Consider the following 16,769-nt stretch of genomic DNA (forward strand, 5'->3'; position numbering starts at 1 on the left):
ATTTGGCTAAAATTAGAAAGCAGTGAGAACTTCCCCGAGATCCTGTGGAAGTAGAATATTACTGGTCAGTTGATGAGCAGGTCACTAATGTGCCCGTAACAGTTCGCAATGGAGTGCTAATAGATGTGGTCAGGTTTGCTTTCTTCCAAGCAGTGCAGTTTTCCTCTGAAGAAATCTGAGCTGTGTAGAGGTGATAGTCAAAAGCAGAGAAAAGGGAAACTTGACACATGTGGTTAAAATTAAATCCAAGGAACATAAAAGTGAGCAAACCTGTTTGTGTATGTAAACAGATTATTTTTATAAGTTTTCTTGATGCCTTTTTTATTTTGCTAGATGTTTTATTTGTTTAAGAATGTGTATCAGAGGGTATCAATATGCTAGCTATTTTAAAAGCTGGTTTGGTACATCATCTGTTTAGCTGCACAAGTGCTGAAAGCAGGTTGTTTACTCATGAAAACATTTAAATATTTGAAATATGATTGACATTCTTACATTTGGTGGTGACAGAAATACATATACGATACGACACTGCCTTCTTCTCAGATTTAATATTTATACATAGTGTGTCCATGTCAACTAATCACTGTCTGCTGAAATTACAACAATAAATTCTTAACGAAAGCAAAGCTGCGTAATGGCACTGTATTTTACAGTATAAAAATGGTATTTATTCCTAAAAACCGTTTGTTTTAAGGAATAAAGATTGCTTCTGTACTCGTCAGGAGTTGGATGTGGAGGTTTGTATGTCTGCGTCCTACTGAGTATGGTACATCAGCCTCAACTCTTGGAATTGTCTCGGAAAGCTACCTGCCAAGGCACAGGCCAGCAGAGCAAGCCACGTATAAAATGAATGAGTCAGAAATTTAGTTCTGAATTTAACTCACAAATTCACAGATTTGGTGCTGCTGAAGAAATGGCATAGGTTTCAGCAGGTAGCTAAAATGAGAATCTGTCACACATAATTTGTACATACCAACCTGCCTAAGCCTTCAGGGGTTACAACTTGTGAATTTGTACATTGTACTATCTGTCATACCATACTGTCACTCAGATCTTCAGTTCTCCATTTCAGTCAGTAAACTCATGGCTCTTTGACCTGCAGTGTGGTTATAAAGCTGACTAAGATGCCTGAATCTACATTTAAAACAAGTTCTGTTGTTCCCAGAATGCACTAGTTTTGTTTTTAAATTGAAAGAAACCAGAAGGAAGTAGCAGATGTTGTTTCTCAGATGCTTAATATAATGAATTTAAAGGAGAGTCTGGGTTGTCTGAAGTTTAGGCCAGGGTTACTTCATGCAGTCCCTTGTGCTTCAACAACTTCATGTCAGAATCTTGATGAGCCAGGAGCAAAAAGAGTTCTTCAGGCAAGTGGAACAGTTACAATATCAGTAGGTTTGTCTTTGCTATTTGAGTTGATGTCTTCTAAAATAATTTTGTAAGGGCCAGCATGTTTTTCTGTTTCATCTCCTCTTTTCAGGTTTGCTTGTGGTTATGGTTGATTGGTTGGGTTTTTTTGGTTTTTCTTCTGTCAGGCTTTTTCCAGGTATTTTTTTGTTACTTCCTGAGATTTTTCTTAGTATTGAACTTTACCAGTGTTCATTTATTTCAATATTAAACATTTAGCATGGTAGTTTTGAGATCAGTATTAGTGTGGTAATTTCATATGTTCTTGAGTACAGATTTGCTCACCACTAAAACTACACTTATTTATTTGAATTAAGATTTATACATAATACTAGAAAGCCTGGTATAGTTGGGTTGTTTGTGGTTTTGGTTTAGTTTTTTTTCAGTAAGAGCAGAACAGCAGTTATTGGACTGGATTGTTTGGTCCATATAATGTCTGTCAGGGGGAGCCTTGATCCACTACTGGGATTGTTGACAAGAATGGTAGCATATCTGGTTTTAGTAAATAACATGTTACAGCCCACTTTCCTCTTCTCCTTATTTATCTCAGCAGGAGGTTAGATGACAAGAGTAATCCTTTCTCTACTTGAAACACGCTAAAACCACTTAAATATAAGTATTCCATTACAGTCCTGATTAAGAACTATGGTTAAGCATTCATTAGTGTTTAAAAAGTGGGAAGTCCTGTGAAATCAATTTCATAAACACATAGATTTTATCAGTCACAACAGATTTTAGTGTTTTTCATTAATTGTGCCCTTAATTAAATTTACAGGTTTAGCTGCAAAGTACTAACTAGGAAAACTTAAGTGCATGTAATTAATTTAGCAGTTCACTATAACAGAGAAAACAAGGCAAAATCGTAGTATAAAAATGAAGTTACGTTCTTCCTGAATATTTGAGCTAAACTGTTTCATGTAGCTCCTGGTTTCATCTACCTAAATAAATAAAGGTAAAATAAAATCTAAGTGAACTTATATTGAGATATACTCGTGCGTGTAAGAAGGTGTTTACATGAAGTGGAACTAATGGCTGGTGAGTTCTGGAATGATTTGTCAATTTTTGTCAATGTTTGACAACTCTGCAGCATTCAAATTAAGTAATGATGCTTAATGGATGCTTGGTTTAAAAAGTCTCTGCATGCCTTCCCTGTGAGACTTGAATGGACATGAAATGTTGCATCAGCCTCCAGTAGTGTTTTCTATTTGGGGGGGAATGTCATGCCCACCTGCTTTTGCAAGTGTCTAAAAGGATTCCCATTTCCTACACTTGGAAGCGAAACATTTCCAAGGAGTTGGTCTGAAGAGAAGTTGCTACCCTGCAGTGGGAGAAAGAGTTTGGACTTGAAATTTGTGCTAAGATTGACTCATATATGCAGGTGAGAGGAATCCGAGCAACAAACTTGAAATGGCCAGAGCTTGCAGAAGCAATGAGAAGCTCTTTAAGTGATTTGTGAATTTAAATCATTGGATATGGAAACCATAATTTAGAAAGTTTTGTATTTAACAACAGTGCAGGATTTTAAATAATAGGCTATAATTAACTGAAAATAGCATACTCCATGCACATATTATTTACAAACAAGTTCAACAGAATAGCACTAGTGTAGAAAAAGGGTCATATTAGTAGTTTATCAAGAATATTTGCAAGGTAAACCATGTCATTTTTAATAGTAAACATATGCAAAAAAAGTAAAATATTTAATCCTAAAACTTTATTTTGTTAGTAGGCAGAGATGATTATCTGGTATTACCCCAGCTCTCTGAAAAATATGAGCTATGACTTGTGTGTTGGCTAAATGAACGCTGTGAAGATTATAGTTAATTTAGTACTTGAGCAGTAGTTGTCATCTGTAATACTAGATCAGTGCCTGATGTTCTGATACAACAGCAAAACTATCCTGTTCCTTACTGTAAATGTGAACATCAACAGCTGCCTTTCCATTCTCTATGTACTGCATTTAAAAAAATGTAGGGAATATGTGTTTTTATGGTGGTTCCCTACATAGTAAGTGCAATAATCACTAATATTTCATGACCTAATTTGTTGGTCATTCTTATTACCCTGTATCTTGGAAGTGTTCCCAAATAGTCAGTCTTATAGCATTGTCATTACTAGTAGTATACTCATAAAATGCCATTCTTTGTATGATAACTGTAACTTAATGACCTGCAAACAAATTTAAGGTGCAAAAAATGCTTTTTTTTTGTTCTAGTGGCTTTAACTGGCAGGTTACTTGGAATCTGTTGCACTAAAGTTAGATATGGGTTATGATTTCATTTCATACGCCTTCCTGTCACTTCACTTGTTTGTACTTCGTTCTTAATTAATCCACAGCATAATTATGTTACCTGCAAAAAGCTGTAGGCGTTGCTCAAGCTTGCTTTAGATCTTTTCACTGATTTATTTTTTTATATATTCTCAATTAGTTATTGAAGAAGTAATTAAAGATTGCAATATGTAAATTTTTGGGTTTTTTTTCCCCAAGGAGTGTGAATGTGAATGGAAGGATGCTCATACCCAGTGTGACTAGTGAATTGTAGTGTCCTCTGTCCTAGCAAAACCCTTCCTCATGAGAGCAAAAAACATTGCAGATTGGGACTGCAAGAGGCTTATCTGGTGGTGCTGAGCTCACTGGCGGGTAGAAGTGGTAATTGCAGAGTTCACGGGGTGCCCTACTCTGAGGCAACATTGTTTGAGGACTCATCCTTAAACCACCTTTTCATGACAAGTAGTGAATTTAATTCTCCGCGACATCTGTTCCTGTCTCAGTGTCAGTTGAAATTGCTGAGGGAGGGAGTAGTACAGCCAGGTAGACAGAATGAGTAATACAGTTTCCTTAGGAAGTCTGTACAAACGAGAAATTAAGCTCATGTGCTGTGAATCTAACCATGAGAGCTGTAGAAGTGGCAGCAAATTGAGGAGTTGAACTTTGACAAGTGTCAGTTTGAAACAAGAAGGATTAAGACAGTTTGTAGGGGGTGAAATTTCACAGTAAAACAGAACTTGGTTTCTCTGTTAGTGGAATTGCCACATGAAGATGAATTTCAGACCCAGGCATCTTCTCAGAATGTAAAAGAAAAACCAAACCAACCCATAATATAACCAAAGCAAAGAATTCTTTAATCAGATAAAGGTAGTAGTATATTGTTACCCTTACTTATTTTTTAATATTAAATTCTGATGTATTTTTGGTCCACTTCAGATCCAGTTCAGCAAAGTACGTTGGCAAGAGTATGTGATGGCAGAAGTAAAAAGCAACCCAGGGTGAAGAGAACAGGAACTGTTTTTAACTAGCTTTGCTGCTAGGTGTGGATGCCCTCTTTTAATTTGATTCTGGGGTATGTTAACAAAAATTATAACGTCCTGATAATCTCCATTGGACTCTGGGTTTGGTTTATGAGATAAAGCTAAGGAAGGAATAAACAAAACTGTAGTCCAGGCCACTGCATGAGCTCTTTCTCCTTTGTCCAGCAATCCTGCAGGAATTAGTTAATTTTATCCCTTTGAGTATAATGTTTTATTTCATGTCCATATTTTTGACTGCTCTCAGTACTAAGGAAAAATGAAATGTATTGACAGAAATAAAATATACAATGTTTCTTTTCTGCTACTAAAGGCAAAGTACATTAATTTGTGTAATAGATCAGGATACTAATTAGGTAGCAGTAAATGTATGTTTTAATCTGTCTTTAGAATTTTTTTTTTTTTTTTACTTGTTTTTCCTGTGTTTTGGGGAGGAGTACTTTCTACTGAATGCTTTATGTGGTTACTCATTGAGGGATTGAGCACTCCAGGTATCTCTTCTAAAGCTATCTGGTTTTAAGGTTACTAACTTAGATCTACCCCTTCACCTATGTGTTTAACACCTGAGAGTAAGAGGAGAGACAGGTAGATCACATGCCACCTGCAATGGGATAAGAACTCATGGTGGATACAGTTAAACTAACATGTTCAGCAGGTATCAAGAAACCCCCTTGCAAATAATCAAGTTTCTAAAATAGGTCCCAAAGGAAACAGGGATTATATGGTTGCACTGTCCAGCTGTTCTGTTTGTGGCCTGTTGGCTAATTTCCATGAAATTTAGTAGGGTAATGAGGGTTTCATACAAAACTGCTGCCTTTCTGCCAGTTTGTGGAGGCTGGGAATGAGCTTGAAAGACAGAGCGTGGGGTGAAAAAAAAGCTTGAGCATGAGCTGCTGTGCTTTTCTACTTGGACAGGAGCTGGCTGATGTGTGTGCCCTGCAGATTTGGTGGGTGAGCAAACACTTTGAAAGAGTTTTAAGACAACCTGTTGTTTCAGGAAGTGGTAGCTGGTGTTCTAGTCTAGGGAGAGACTGGGGAAAGGGAGGTGAATGACAAGAAATAAGATTATTAATCCTGGAATTAATAGGATTCCACATCCTGTAGCAGATGTGGAAGTCTCTGAGCAGAGACTGGGGCAGAAGTCATCATGGCAGTTTATCTTTGATTCACTGTAACATCAGTGGAACTCTTATTATTTACATCTTGCAGTTACACTGGTTTTTCTTTTGTTAAAAGCTTTCATACTGCGGCCTAGAAGGGCAGACTTTTCACAGGCTGTTTCTTTAAATTGATGCTGTTCTGACAAGCTTTCCGTTTTGGGGTTGAGATGTCAGTCTTCAACAGCAGAGGCACTTCTAGCACTTGATAAATAACTGCTTTTAGAAGTGACTACAAAGGTAATGCAATGACAGAGTAGAAATGGAAAAACATGGAGATAAAATTTCTTTTCTAAAAATTGTTTCTAACAATGGCTTTCTGGCTTAAGGTGATAGTCAGGGGTGTCTCGCCTATGGACAGTGTTGAGAGTGAGGTAGTCAGTCAGCTACTTTTTGGTGCTCTTAAGGGGAAAAAGAGGACAAGGAGAAATAGGGTATATGATATAGAATTCTTTAGCCATAGAATCAATTACATTTGCTTTTTTTTTCACCTCAAGATAGGTAATAACTTTCTTGAAGGCCACAGTGGGTATCTTATAAAATGTTTCAGGTATGAGGCTTGTTTTTAAGTAATCATTGTTAAAGGAAGCTCAGATGTTTAAAATTATACAACTGTCTATATTTTATCAACTTCAGCTTTTGTGGCTCCTCTTGTTCCATAATGAAATTGTTATGACAGTTGTTCAGGTTGTATAAGCAGTTATAAGGAACTTAAAAGGTTCATCCTTAAAAATGTGATCACTAGTAATGCATATGGAAGTAAATCCTTTTAAACTCTTCTATCGCCCTAATATATATAAGCTCACAGACTGTTTATCTTTGCTTGTCATGAATATGCAGTCTCTGATAATACATGAGAAGTTTGAGCTCTCCTGGTTCTTGCCATGTATGGTACAGAAAACTGTCCAAATTTGGTCAAATATTTTTAGCCACTTACTCATATGTCTTTTAATGTACTGCATATGTAAGCTTTTGATTCACTTAGCAACAGTAGTTTTGAGTATGTCTTGCCAATTTTTCCTAAGTATACTTGAAAAATGGTCTGGTCTGTGTTGGCTTCTGTCACAACCAGGTGGTCTGGTTTGTATTTTTAATAGTGCTGATCAATTTTAAGATATCCTTTTTTTTCACAGATTATGAATTTTGGAGGGTTTTTTGAGACATATGAATATGTAGGCTATTGAAAAAAATTAAAAGTGCTTAGGCAATTTCAAATTTTTTAAATACAAATTTATTTTCCTTAAAATAAATTAGAGATTATTATTCTATACATAGTACCAATGGTCAGGCAAATTGAATGTCCAGAAATACTGAATATATGGCATGTGTGAAATATAGTTATGTTAATGTTTCTGCTGAATGTAAACATATGTGTTTATTGAATTTGTTTTCCTCCTTTTCACTTAAATAACAAAATGCCTTGCACAGACGTGATAAATGGAAGACATTGAAGAAAATATGCTTGAGGAATTTGTAGTCCTTTTTGTTGGAGTATGTTCATAAATTATTTTATTGAAAGCATTGCTGATTTTAGGAATGTTTATAACTAAAAGGTAGTTCAAAGAATACTTCAGGAAGGGAATTTTCAAGAATACCTGGAAATGCAGGACTATTTGAGAGTTTTCACTCAAGAATGTGGTTTTTGTTTTCAGTTGAAAAACAAATAATGCAACCAGTGTACTGCTGTCTAGTTGCAATCTAGCTGCAAGTTTATGGATGAACAAGTCCAGATGAGACTCATTGTTATAACAGTTCTGTGTTACATTCTAAACAAAGCCCTAAGTCCATACTTAACTAAAGCAGATGGGGTCACAGAGGGATAATTTCTTGCTGGTTTTGTTGGGCTGGTTATACAGGACAGCAAGACATTTCACTCATGGTGTAGCTGTTTTCAGAGCAGTGCAGAATGGAAGAAGGCTTCAGCATTCATCTTGGAAGGCACAGTTGCTTAAATAAGAAAATCTGATTATTTTTTTTTTTCCAGAATAAATCAATATATAATTTAAAATCTTTATTGCTGTAGAATTATTCTGAAGTCTAAAGTTCATACTTAATGCATTTAATTAGATGCATCATGCTCTAGAAGGACTTAGGAACCCAGCAGTAAAAGTTCTCATTTCAGCCTTCTGGTTATGTAGTAGTATTGTTGATTTATTAAGCTAAAAACTTAATACCAGTCTTGTGGGGTCTGGCTGTTTTGAGTCCTTGCTATGCTGAAATGGAGAGGGACTTTTCTCTCTGTTGCTCTGCCCTTTTAAGGGCAGCAGTATGGAAGTTGGCAAGAAAACTCAGAGCACCCTGTGAGAAAAAATACTTCAACACAGAGAAGAAAGGCAAAATAGAAGCCAATCAGGATGCAGATCTGGAGAGCAGTAGTAGTTTTGCATCTGGGCAGCACTGTTTGCTTGATAGTTAAGAGATCATATCTTGGCAGTATGTTAGATTGATACTCAAGGTAGTTGATAAAGAGCAGTGATTAATAGCCTGTTAAAAGATCTATGGTGGGATAGAGTATGCTGCTGAAGAAAGCATCAGGGGGGTGTTGAAATGCAAACTAATGTCCCCTTCCATGCTCTTTGGTCTTGACTACATTATAATTAAAACCACTTTATGGTATTGTTTTCCAAAATGCTCCCCATTTCTTTGTCACAATTCTATTTCATGGTGTAGCTATTTATTGAATTGTAGTATCCACTCAAGTGAGTGAGCTGGGCCTGGGATGGAGTCAGGGCCCAGGAGCTCTAGAAAGGAAACCACTTTGTACTGGAAAACAGGATTGCAGTGGGGATTGTAAATGGCTTCTCAGAAAAACCAGAAAAAAATTACCTGAGGAAATAATATTTGTTGGTTTTGCTGAGCTCTGCTTGAATTCATTTATTTAGATTGTTTGTTTATTTGTTTGTTTGTTTGCTTACAAATCTGTAACACCTTCTGTTTTTCTCTCGAATCCTTTCTGTCCTGCTGTCATATCCCAACAATAAACCTTATTCCCTCATCAGACCTTACAGTAATTACCTTGTTTTCCTGAAGATGTTTCTTAAAGATGCACAGTATTGTAGAACAGCTTTAATATGAACTTATTTCTTAAATATTTTTTCTTTATAGGCTTGTATAGATGATAACGTAGATATGGTGAAATTTCTGGTGGAAAATGGAGCAAATATTAATCAACCAGATAATGAAGGCTGGATACCTCTACATGCAGCTGCTTCCTGTGGATATCTTGATATAGCAGAGTAAGGCTTTTTCCTCTATTTTTGAAATACATGTATATTGCTAATACATTGTTATAGGGGCACTAGAAGCAGATAGCATTGATAAATTTTCTTTTTAGTTGCCTCTAGGATGAGAGAGGACAATGCTATATTGTGTGTTTGTGAAGTGTGCTGTGTCCAATTATTTGTGCACTGCATTTTCTCTTTCTAGCTTTCATACATTGTGTCTTAGGTAGCTGTAACATGTAAAAATTTAAGACTATTCATAACTGTCACGTGGTTTTTAAAAAAGTATTTTCTTCTTGCTTTGGGGGGAGGCATAGAGAGGAACTTCAAATTTACATTTTATTTGCAATCTGAAACGTTGTCCTGAGATAAGTCTATGTGTAGGACATTATTTTTGCAATGGCATTTGCAGTCTTGAAACTTCTGTCTTTAAGGTGTGGTGTACAGAGGTGACCTTTGCCAATTATTTTGGCTGTTGAGCAAAATCTTACAGTTGAAGTTAGATGCCTGTTATGGTGTTACTTAAAGCTTACTCAGCAGTAAATTTGAACAGTGGTCTTGTTATTTTTGAAGTGTTGGGGGCTACTGAAGATATGCTATAATCAATTTTTTCCCAGAGGTTGTCCTTTTTAACCTGGGGTAATGATATATTTGAGAAAAATGTGTGGCAGCTGTTGTTGAACGTGCTGTTCTTGTAGTAAAAAAGGTGATAGTGTCTTTCTAAAAACTGTTTGGATAACCATAGACTCGATTAATTCTGCTAAGCTCAGTGTGATGTCTTGGATAAAATATAAAGTACTATTTTATCACATATTTATAATCACTAATAATAATGGTGAAAGTTGAAAATTGTAAGTTTAGGTAATCATGTATTGATCTGTTCTATGAGTTTGAGAGGTTTAATTGCTTAAATCTTATGGGAAAGGAGACATTCTGGAGACTTGTGTAGCATTTTCACTGGCAAAATTCTTTTTTTGGGTATTCATGGAGTGAAGTGCTTTGTGTATCCTTTTTATAACTGCAACATAGTGTGACCACTAACATTTGCAATCTGCCTTTCTGCACTATGCAGATATTTGATGCTGTGATCTCCCTTGCATGCACACTGGAAATGCTTACTTGTGGGCTATACTATGAGAGGAGTTTCCCTACAGACTGAGATAATATAAGCCTTTCTGCAGTTTAGTGGAGGTAAAACACCTGCCTTTTTCCACAGTAGGAAAAAGATAATTTCTTGGTTTGACATAGCAGCCTAGTGTAGGCAGATCTTCAGGGAAGAAAAGGTGACGTGTGCCCCATTTCCACAAGATATTTTTTTCCTATTGATTTGAGTGTGTGACATTTGTAATGTTGCTGAGGACTGGCATCTTTTTTCTTACTCTCAGACTGGAACAGGACCTGTCTGCATATTTTCTCTAGATAAGTGTTGTAGGGGGTAAGGAGTAATGGTATCCTACTGAAAGTGGATAGATTTAGCTTAGATTTTAAGAAAAAATATTTTACTCCGAGGCTAGTGAAATGCTAGGCAATAGGTTGTCCAGGGAAATTGTGGATGCCCCCTCCCTGGGAGTGCTCAAGGCCAGATAGAATGGGGCTTGGAGCAGCCTGGTCTAGTGGGAGGTGTCCCTGCCCATGGCAGGGGGTTTGGATCTCTACATGGATACCTTTGTGGTCCCTTCCGACCCAAACCAATGTATCATTCTGTGACCAGAAATACCTTCAAAGAAATGAGATCCTTGGAGTATAGCCCTGTGGAATGTGGGACATGTAAACTGTTGGTAGTGGCAGAGCAATGTTTTTAAGGTGTAAGGAGTTTTGCAGATAAGCTGTTGAAACAGATTTGCACATAGAGCTGAGGAAGGTAACCTGACTTGAGTGAACCAATATTTATCTCTGATGTGTCCTACATTGTTTAGATTGCCTTCAAAGTGCTTCTGCAGGAGCTCAGCTTCAAATTATTTACAAAATTGACAAAATTCACAGCTGATGCAAAACTGGGGAAAGTCAAAAAGGATGATAAAATAGATGGCCAAAATTTTATTTTATTTATTTACTGGGTCCAGTATCTGCTTTAGTGAGGATGCATCATCTTGGAATGAGAATGTATATTTATATGTTGCTGAATCTGATAGATTTCGTTTTTAGCACTACGTTTTCTGGTTCATGGAAGGGAGCTTTTAATTTGGGTAAATCATGGGACTTTTTAAATATAGACTGGAAAATTTAACATTTAATAGCTTGTCTTTCTTTCTTTCCTGTGTGACACAGGCTATTATTTTTGTACAGAACATCTTCTGTTCTTGAAGAAAAGAGTTAGGGAATGGCTTCTGCTGTTTCCCACTTCATTAATGAAGGGCTAGGGAGAGTCTGACCTGTGCTTCACTTTCTCCTCCCATGAAAATGGCTGTTGCACAGCTTTGTAGAGCTTCTCAAGCTGCAGACTCAGCAAGCTGTTTATTCTCCTCTGCTGCTGTCTTAAGTTTTCCTTTTTTTTTTTTTTTTTTTTTTTTTTTTGACATTCATTTAGATGTAAATAGATTGAATTTATTTCTCTTGAAATAGTCCAAAATCTAAAATCCCCCAAAAAAGCAAATTTAGTTAAAATATTAATTTTGCTTACCATTCATATATTTTTCCAATTCAAAGAATTACTTTACATATACAACTCAAAATCTGAAATTACATTTTAAAAGCAACAGAGCTAGTAGGTGGGATATTTTCTGTTATGAAATGCATTTCCATGTTTAGAATGTAATTTAGAGATTTCTTGCACAAAGTATGTCCTCTGTTTACTATGTTTACCATCCAACCTTAACATTCTTCATGTGTGTGTGTACCTTAGTTTCTAGGCTTAAAACAAGAAAAGAAAGCAGAAGTTATGTTAAACATTGCATGCTAACTCTTGCATGATTCATCACTGGGGTTAGAGTCTATGAATCACAGTTGAGATGGGATGTGTTGGAGTTTGCAGGATCTGTTGATAGCATTTGAAAAAGTTTAATCATTACAAACCTTACTAGTACACTCTGTATCATAGCTGTTCTGATGCACAGTTGACTTCTATAGGATTATTTTTGGGGTGGTTAATGTATTTGCTTACAGAGTGAGAGAGGCTTCTCTTCAGACTGCTTTTACAGTTGAATTAATATACAAACAATCTCACAGTTCAACTGCTCTTTCTGTGTATTCCATACACTAACGCTACTAACACTCATTTTCTATTAACACTCATTTTCTGCAACTAATAGGAATATGGCTGGGAGCCACTTAGGTATAGTACAGAATGGTGCCTCACTGGTTGATCTGTGCACCTACTTTCCCATCTTGCTGTGCTCTCACTGAACACCTGATTTCCCCTCTCTCCCCTCTCTCCCCTCTCTCCCCTCTCTCCCCTCTCTCCCCTCTCTCCCCTCTCTCCCCTCTCTCCCCTCTCTCCCCTCTCTCCCCTCTCTCCCCTCTCTCCCCTCTCTCCCCTCTCTCCCCTCTCTCCCCTCTCTCCCCTCTCTCCCCTCTCTCCCCTCTCTCCCCTCTCTCCCCTCTCTCCCCTCTCTCCCCTCTCTCCCCTCTCTCCCCTCTCTCCCCTCTCTCCTAATGTAAGTAGCCCCTGTATTATTCAAATGTTCCTGGGTGAGTGCACCATGTGGCCGAGGTCTGAGAGAAGCATAGGAGCTTCTCAAAAAAACCCAAAAAATATCACAGGGAGCCACCACTTCAACCAGGTTTTTTTCACTAGTCCCATGCTACTTGCTAATGTGCTTTGTGAATTTGTGGCATGGCCCCCATTCACACGGGTTTCTATCTTGCTGTCACTAACTCCACTGTCTGATCAGTGAATTCCTCATACCTGTCATCCTCCACTGTGTTCAGCAGTCCTCTGATACCTTCTCCCAGCAGCATCTCCTGTCCCGTTTCACTTTTCTGTTCCTCTGAAACAGCCACCTTCTCATGGATATGTTTCTCATCTCCTCTGAAAAATGCCATCTTGCAGTTCAAGAAATGTTAGTTTTGTAGAAACCCATTTCAGGTGAAATACAGCAAGAGAACATAGTTTAGTGTGAAATAGTGTCAGCTGGTTGCTGATGAGATACTGTGCTGTAAGAGCAAAAAAAAACTGCCATGGAGGTCAACTGTTCCTTTTCGGTTTGTTGTTATTCCTGAATCTGTAAATGCTGGGAGTGCTTCAGCTTTCTGGAAATTCTCTAGATAGTTTAATTTTCAAATTGCCTACTTAAGTTAGTGTTAGTCTAGTGTATGTGTGTAAGCTTACAAGTAACTGTGATATGAATACATCATATTAAAAGTCTTCAGAGTTGCCAAAACAGGTGATGATGATTTTTTTTTTTTTATCAGATCTTTTCTACAGTTAAAGAGCTTGTATATTATTTCTGTATCAGGGAATAAGCAAATTCATTCTAGAATGCAAAAAAATGTAACACAGAAGAAAAAATAATGCAGAGGCATTTAAGAAACAGTAAATATTTACTCTTTTATTTCTCTCTGCTTTGTATTACACCAGATTACTGTAAAGTAACTTTGCAATGGTAATTTTTTTTTCTGCCTATGAATTAAAGTTTTTGTTTAAAATGTATTTTCTTGTGAACTTTGTACTATGCATAGTTGGTGTATTTTGAAACTTGTTTGCAAGTATTTGGAATCTCTAATACAGCTTTACTCTTTTGCGTTTTCACCATCATGAATGAGGGTGCATTTTCCAGCAAGTGTAAAAAAGGAATTTTTCAAAAATAACAGTTAAGTTAGTGACAGTTAACACCTATGTGCAAAAAAACAAACAGAAAAATACGAGGAGACAGATGTCTCCTGAGGGAGGAATATGGTTTTCATACCTTGATGCAGTGAATACTACATCTGAATAATCATTCACCAAATATTGCTGTAGGTAGTAAAATTTCACATCAGTGCAAGGGATGAGAAATCCTCTGAGGGTAGATACATTAAAAATACAAAATACATACATACAAATAGGATCTGGTTCAGAAAATATAACCAAGTGTTTGGAGACCAGAAAGATAGCACAGGAAAATTATCATGTATTCACCCCATTTTCATTCTTCTTGAAGATGTGCTTGCTTTTGGATACAAGCTAGATGTTAAATGGATGTTTAGTATAACTCAGCATGGTTGCTTTCATGTTTGGGAGGCATGTTTGATACACAGTTACACATAGAGATCCTGCAGTTTCAAAGTACACCTTTATTTTAAAACTTATAAAGGCTGAAACATATGACTAGTTAGGGACTAACTTTAAAAGCTCAGAACTTTCTCACTCAGTTCATTTATGAAGAGAATAACAACTTGACCAACTATTCTGCTTTGAAACCCAGCACACCTGCTTTCCTTCTTGCCCAGAGTTTCCTATCTTGTATTCCCTCCCTCCCCTAATATTTCAAGCAGGCTTTAAATGACTTGTGTGTAACCACTGCCTTGCTGCTGACACCCCTCTGTTTTTCCAAACCCCAGTCACCTGAAAGTGAACCCAGCCAAACTAGTTTGCTGAAGCCTCAGAAAACCATTGTACCAGGATCTCACTATTTTAGTAACAGTCCATTAAGACTAAATGAGTGATTGTTGTCTGGTATAGGGAGGAGTGAGAGACAGTCCTGCAAGCCTGTAGTTGAATACATAGATATTCAGTGATAAGTGGTTTACTTGCAGCTCTATTTGCCCTGCAGGGATTGCAGTGGGTCTACAGTGGCAGTGATTCCTGCCCGTGGTGCAAGGACAGGACCAGTGCTTGTCTGGCAACACCTACTAAAGGGAATTCAGTGCAGTTTCACAACATGCTCTATGTGGTCTAACTTGAGACTACTGCAGAAATAGATAGTCATTCCCCTCTCTCCTTGGTGTTCCCTCCTCCAGAGGCTCTTTACCCCTCTCTTGCATTATCTGATGATCACACAGCAATGTGGGAACTATAAGCTTAAGTCTAACCTTCAGAGTGTCTGGAGAGTTTGCTCTCTCTTGAATCAGTGAGCTGATCTGGCTTGCCAGCAGCAGTTAGCATAGACACATGGGGAGAAAAAAAAAAGTCTGGGTAGCTTTTCAGATATAGCTTGCACCTCTGATCAGAAAGCTGTCTCTGCTGAGATGAAGTCCTCCCCGTCTCATACCTCATGAGCCTGAACCACCTAGTACTGTTGAATATTCTTCCATGTTATCTGAGGGTTTCAGTGCCATAAGATATGTTTCAAAACAGTTGTTTCTAATCAATTTCTCTCTGTGCTTTAATAACTTTATGATCTGGAGTATATATATATACTTATATATAACCTACTGGAGTGTTTTTAATCTAATCTCTTTTGCTACAACCTATTATTATAATCCTAGAGGAGCAAGACTATTTTTAGGCAAAGCAGACTGATAAAAATGTCAGCAATGGCTCCCATCTCCTTTAACTTTGTTCCCAGTTGTGGTTTTAACTAAGTGTGAAATTATGTTCTTAGTGATACTTTCAGAAATAAATCTTTGTAGGATCAGGAGTTTGGATTTGTGAATGACAAAGTGAAGTTGGTGTTTTTGTGTAAACCCCATGCAAACTGATTATGGAAACTGATAACAGAGTTTGCTCTGACTGAGATGCTACAAGGTGAATGAACGTTTTTGTCAGAATTGAAGGCATTACTTCACAAGACACACGGAAGTCTTAACTACAGGAGTAAAAATAAAAAGGAAAAAGGACCTAAGATGAAATCTGCTACAACCCACTCAGGAAATGTGCAGAAGACTTCAGAAGGATACATTGTAAAACAAGCCATCTGACAAAACAAAAACAGGGAAAGGATTATTCCCAGCCAAAGAAAAACAGCTCTTCTAGAAGAATGAGGGATTCTTACAAGTTGATGCTGGTAAATAGACAGCGTTTGTTTTGCGAGCTGTTAAAAGATAACCACAGGCTCTGGAAGATTGTGTCAGTTAATTAATTTCTATTTGTTGCCTTGTTTCTTTCTGGAAGAAAGAAGATATGCTGGTGTGGTAGTCTTGCCTCCCTCTCTGCCCCAAATCAAAGTGTGATGCTCATTCTTTATCAGCAACATAGAATTTCCTCCTCCTCCTCCGAACTCACATTAGGTGTCTGCAAGGATAAAGCTAATTTCTGTTAGAGAACATAATGGAGAAACTTGGAGAAGATCAATGAGCTAGTATCAGTTGGCATTTTCTTTTATGAAGGTGTACAGTGGCAGTGGACTGTTTTCAACATGTTTCTGCTTCTTGTAGGTACATCTGAAGAATAGTGAAGCACCAGTTAAGTTCAGGTTGATGGTGAAATTTCCTTTTTAAAATCTTGCCACTATATGGTAGAGTTTAATCTTTTCTACTGTGTAGCTGATGTTTGGATCTGATGTTTGGATAAAAAAAAAAAAAGAGCTGGCAGGAATACACAATAAGATATGGTTGATGGGTTAAAGAAAGTTGTAGGATCTAACTGATTTGATACTTGTTTGTTCTACTGAGGAAGCTTAGGAGAGCCGATGGCACAAAAATTCACAGTGTATGCTCTGTAGGTACCTTCTTCAGATTGTATTACTCTGTGTTTTTCCATATGTGACCCTAAAGATTTGTTAGTAAGTATATTGTGTTTCCTTTCTTCTAAAGCTAAATCTGGTAAACATCTGCAGAGATACTTTGTTCAGGGACAAATGATTTTGTGGAAAGTATCTTTTCT

At 37.2% G+C, this 16,769-nt stretch overlaps 1 protein-coding gene across 12 annotated transcripts in view; it reads left to right on the plus strand.

Annotated features, from left to right (window-relative positions):
* The window catches only part of PPP1R12A (protein phosphatase 1 regulatory subunit 12A), a 113,639-nt gene that overhangs the window by 36,998 nt on the left and 59,872 nt on the right, over window positions 1–16,769 (plus strand). For all 12 annotated transcript variants that reach the window (XR_011730269.1, XR_011730271.1, XM_071766221.1 and 9 more), the window contains exon 2: window positions 8,973–9,103. Coding sequence is in view for 10 of the 12 variants with exons in the window: in XM_071766221.1 (XP_071622322.1) it covers window positions 8,973–9,103 (131 nt within the window). In the remaining 2 variants the exon portion in view is untranslated. The remainder of the gene's footprint in view (window positions 1–8,972; window positions 9,104–16,769) is intronic.

Source organism: Heliangelus exortis, chromosome 1 (genome assembly GCF_036169615.1).
Source record: "Heliangelus exortis chromosome 1, bHelExo1.hap1, whole genome shotgun sequence".
Taxonomy (NCBI): Eukaryota; Metazoa; Chordata; class Aves; order Apodiformes; family Trochilidae; genus Heliangelus; species Heliangelus exortis.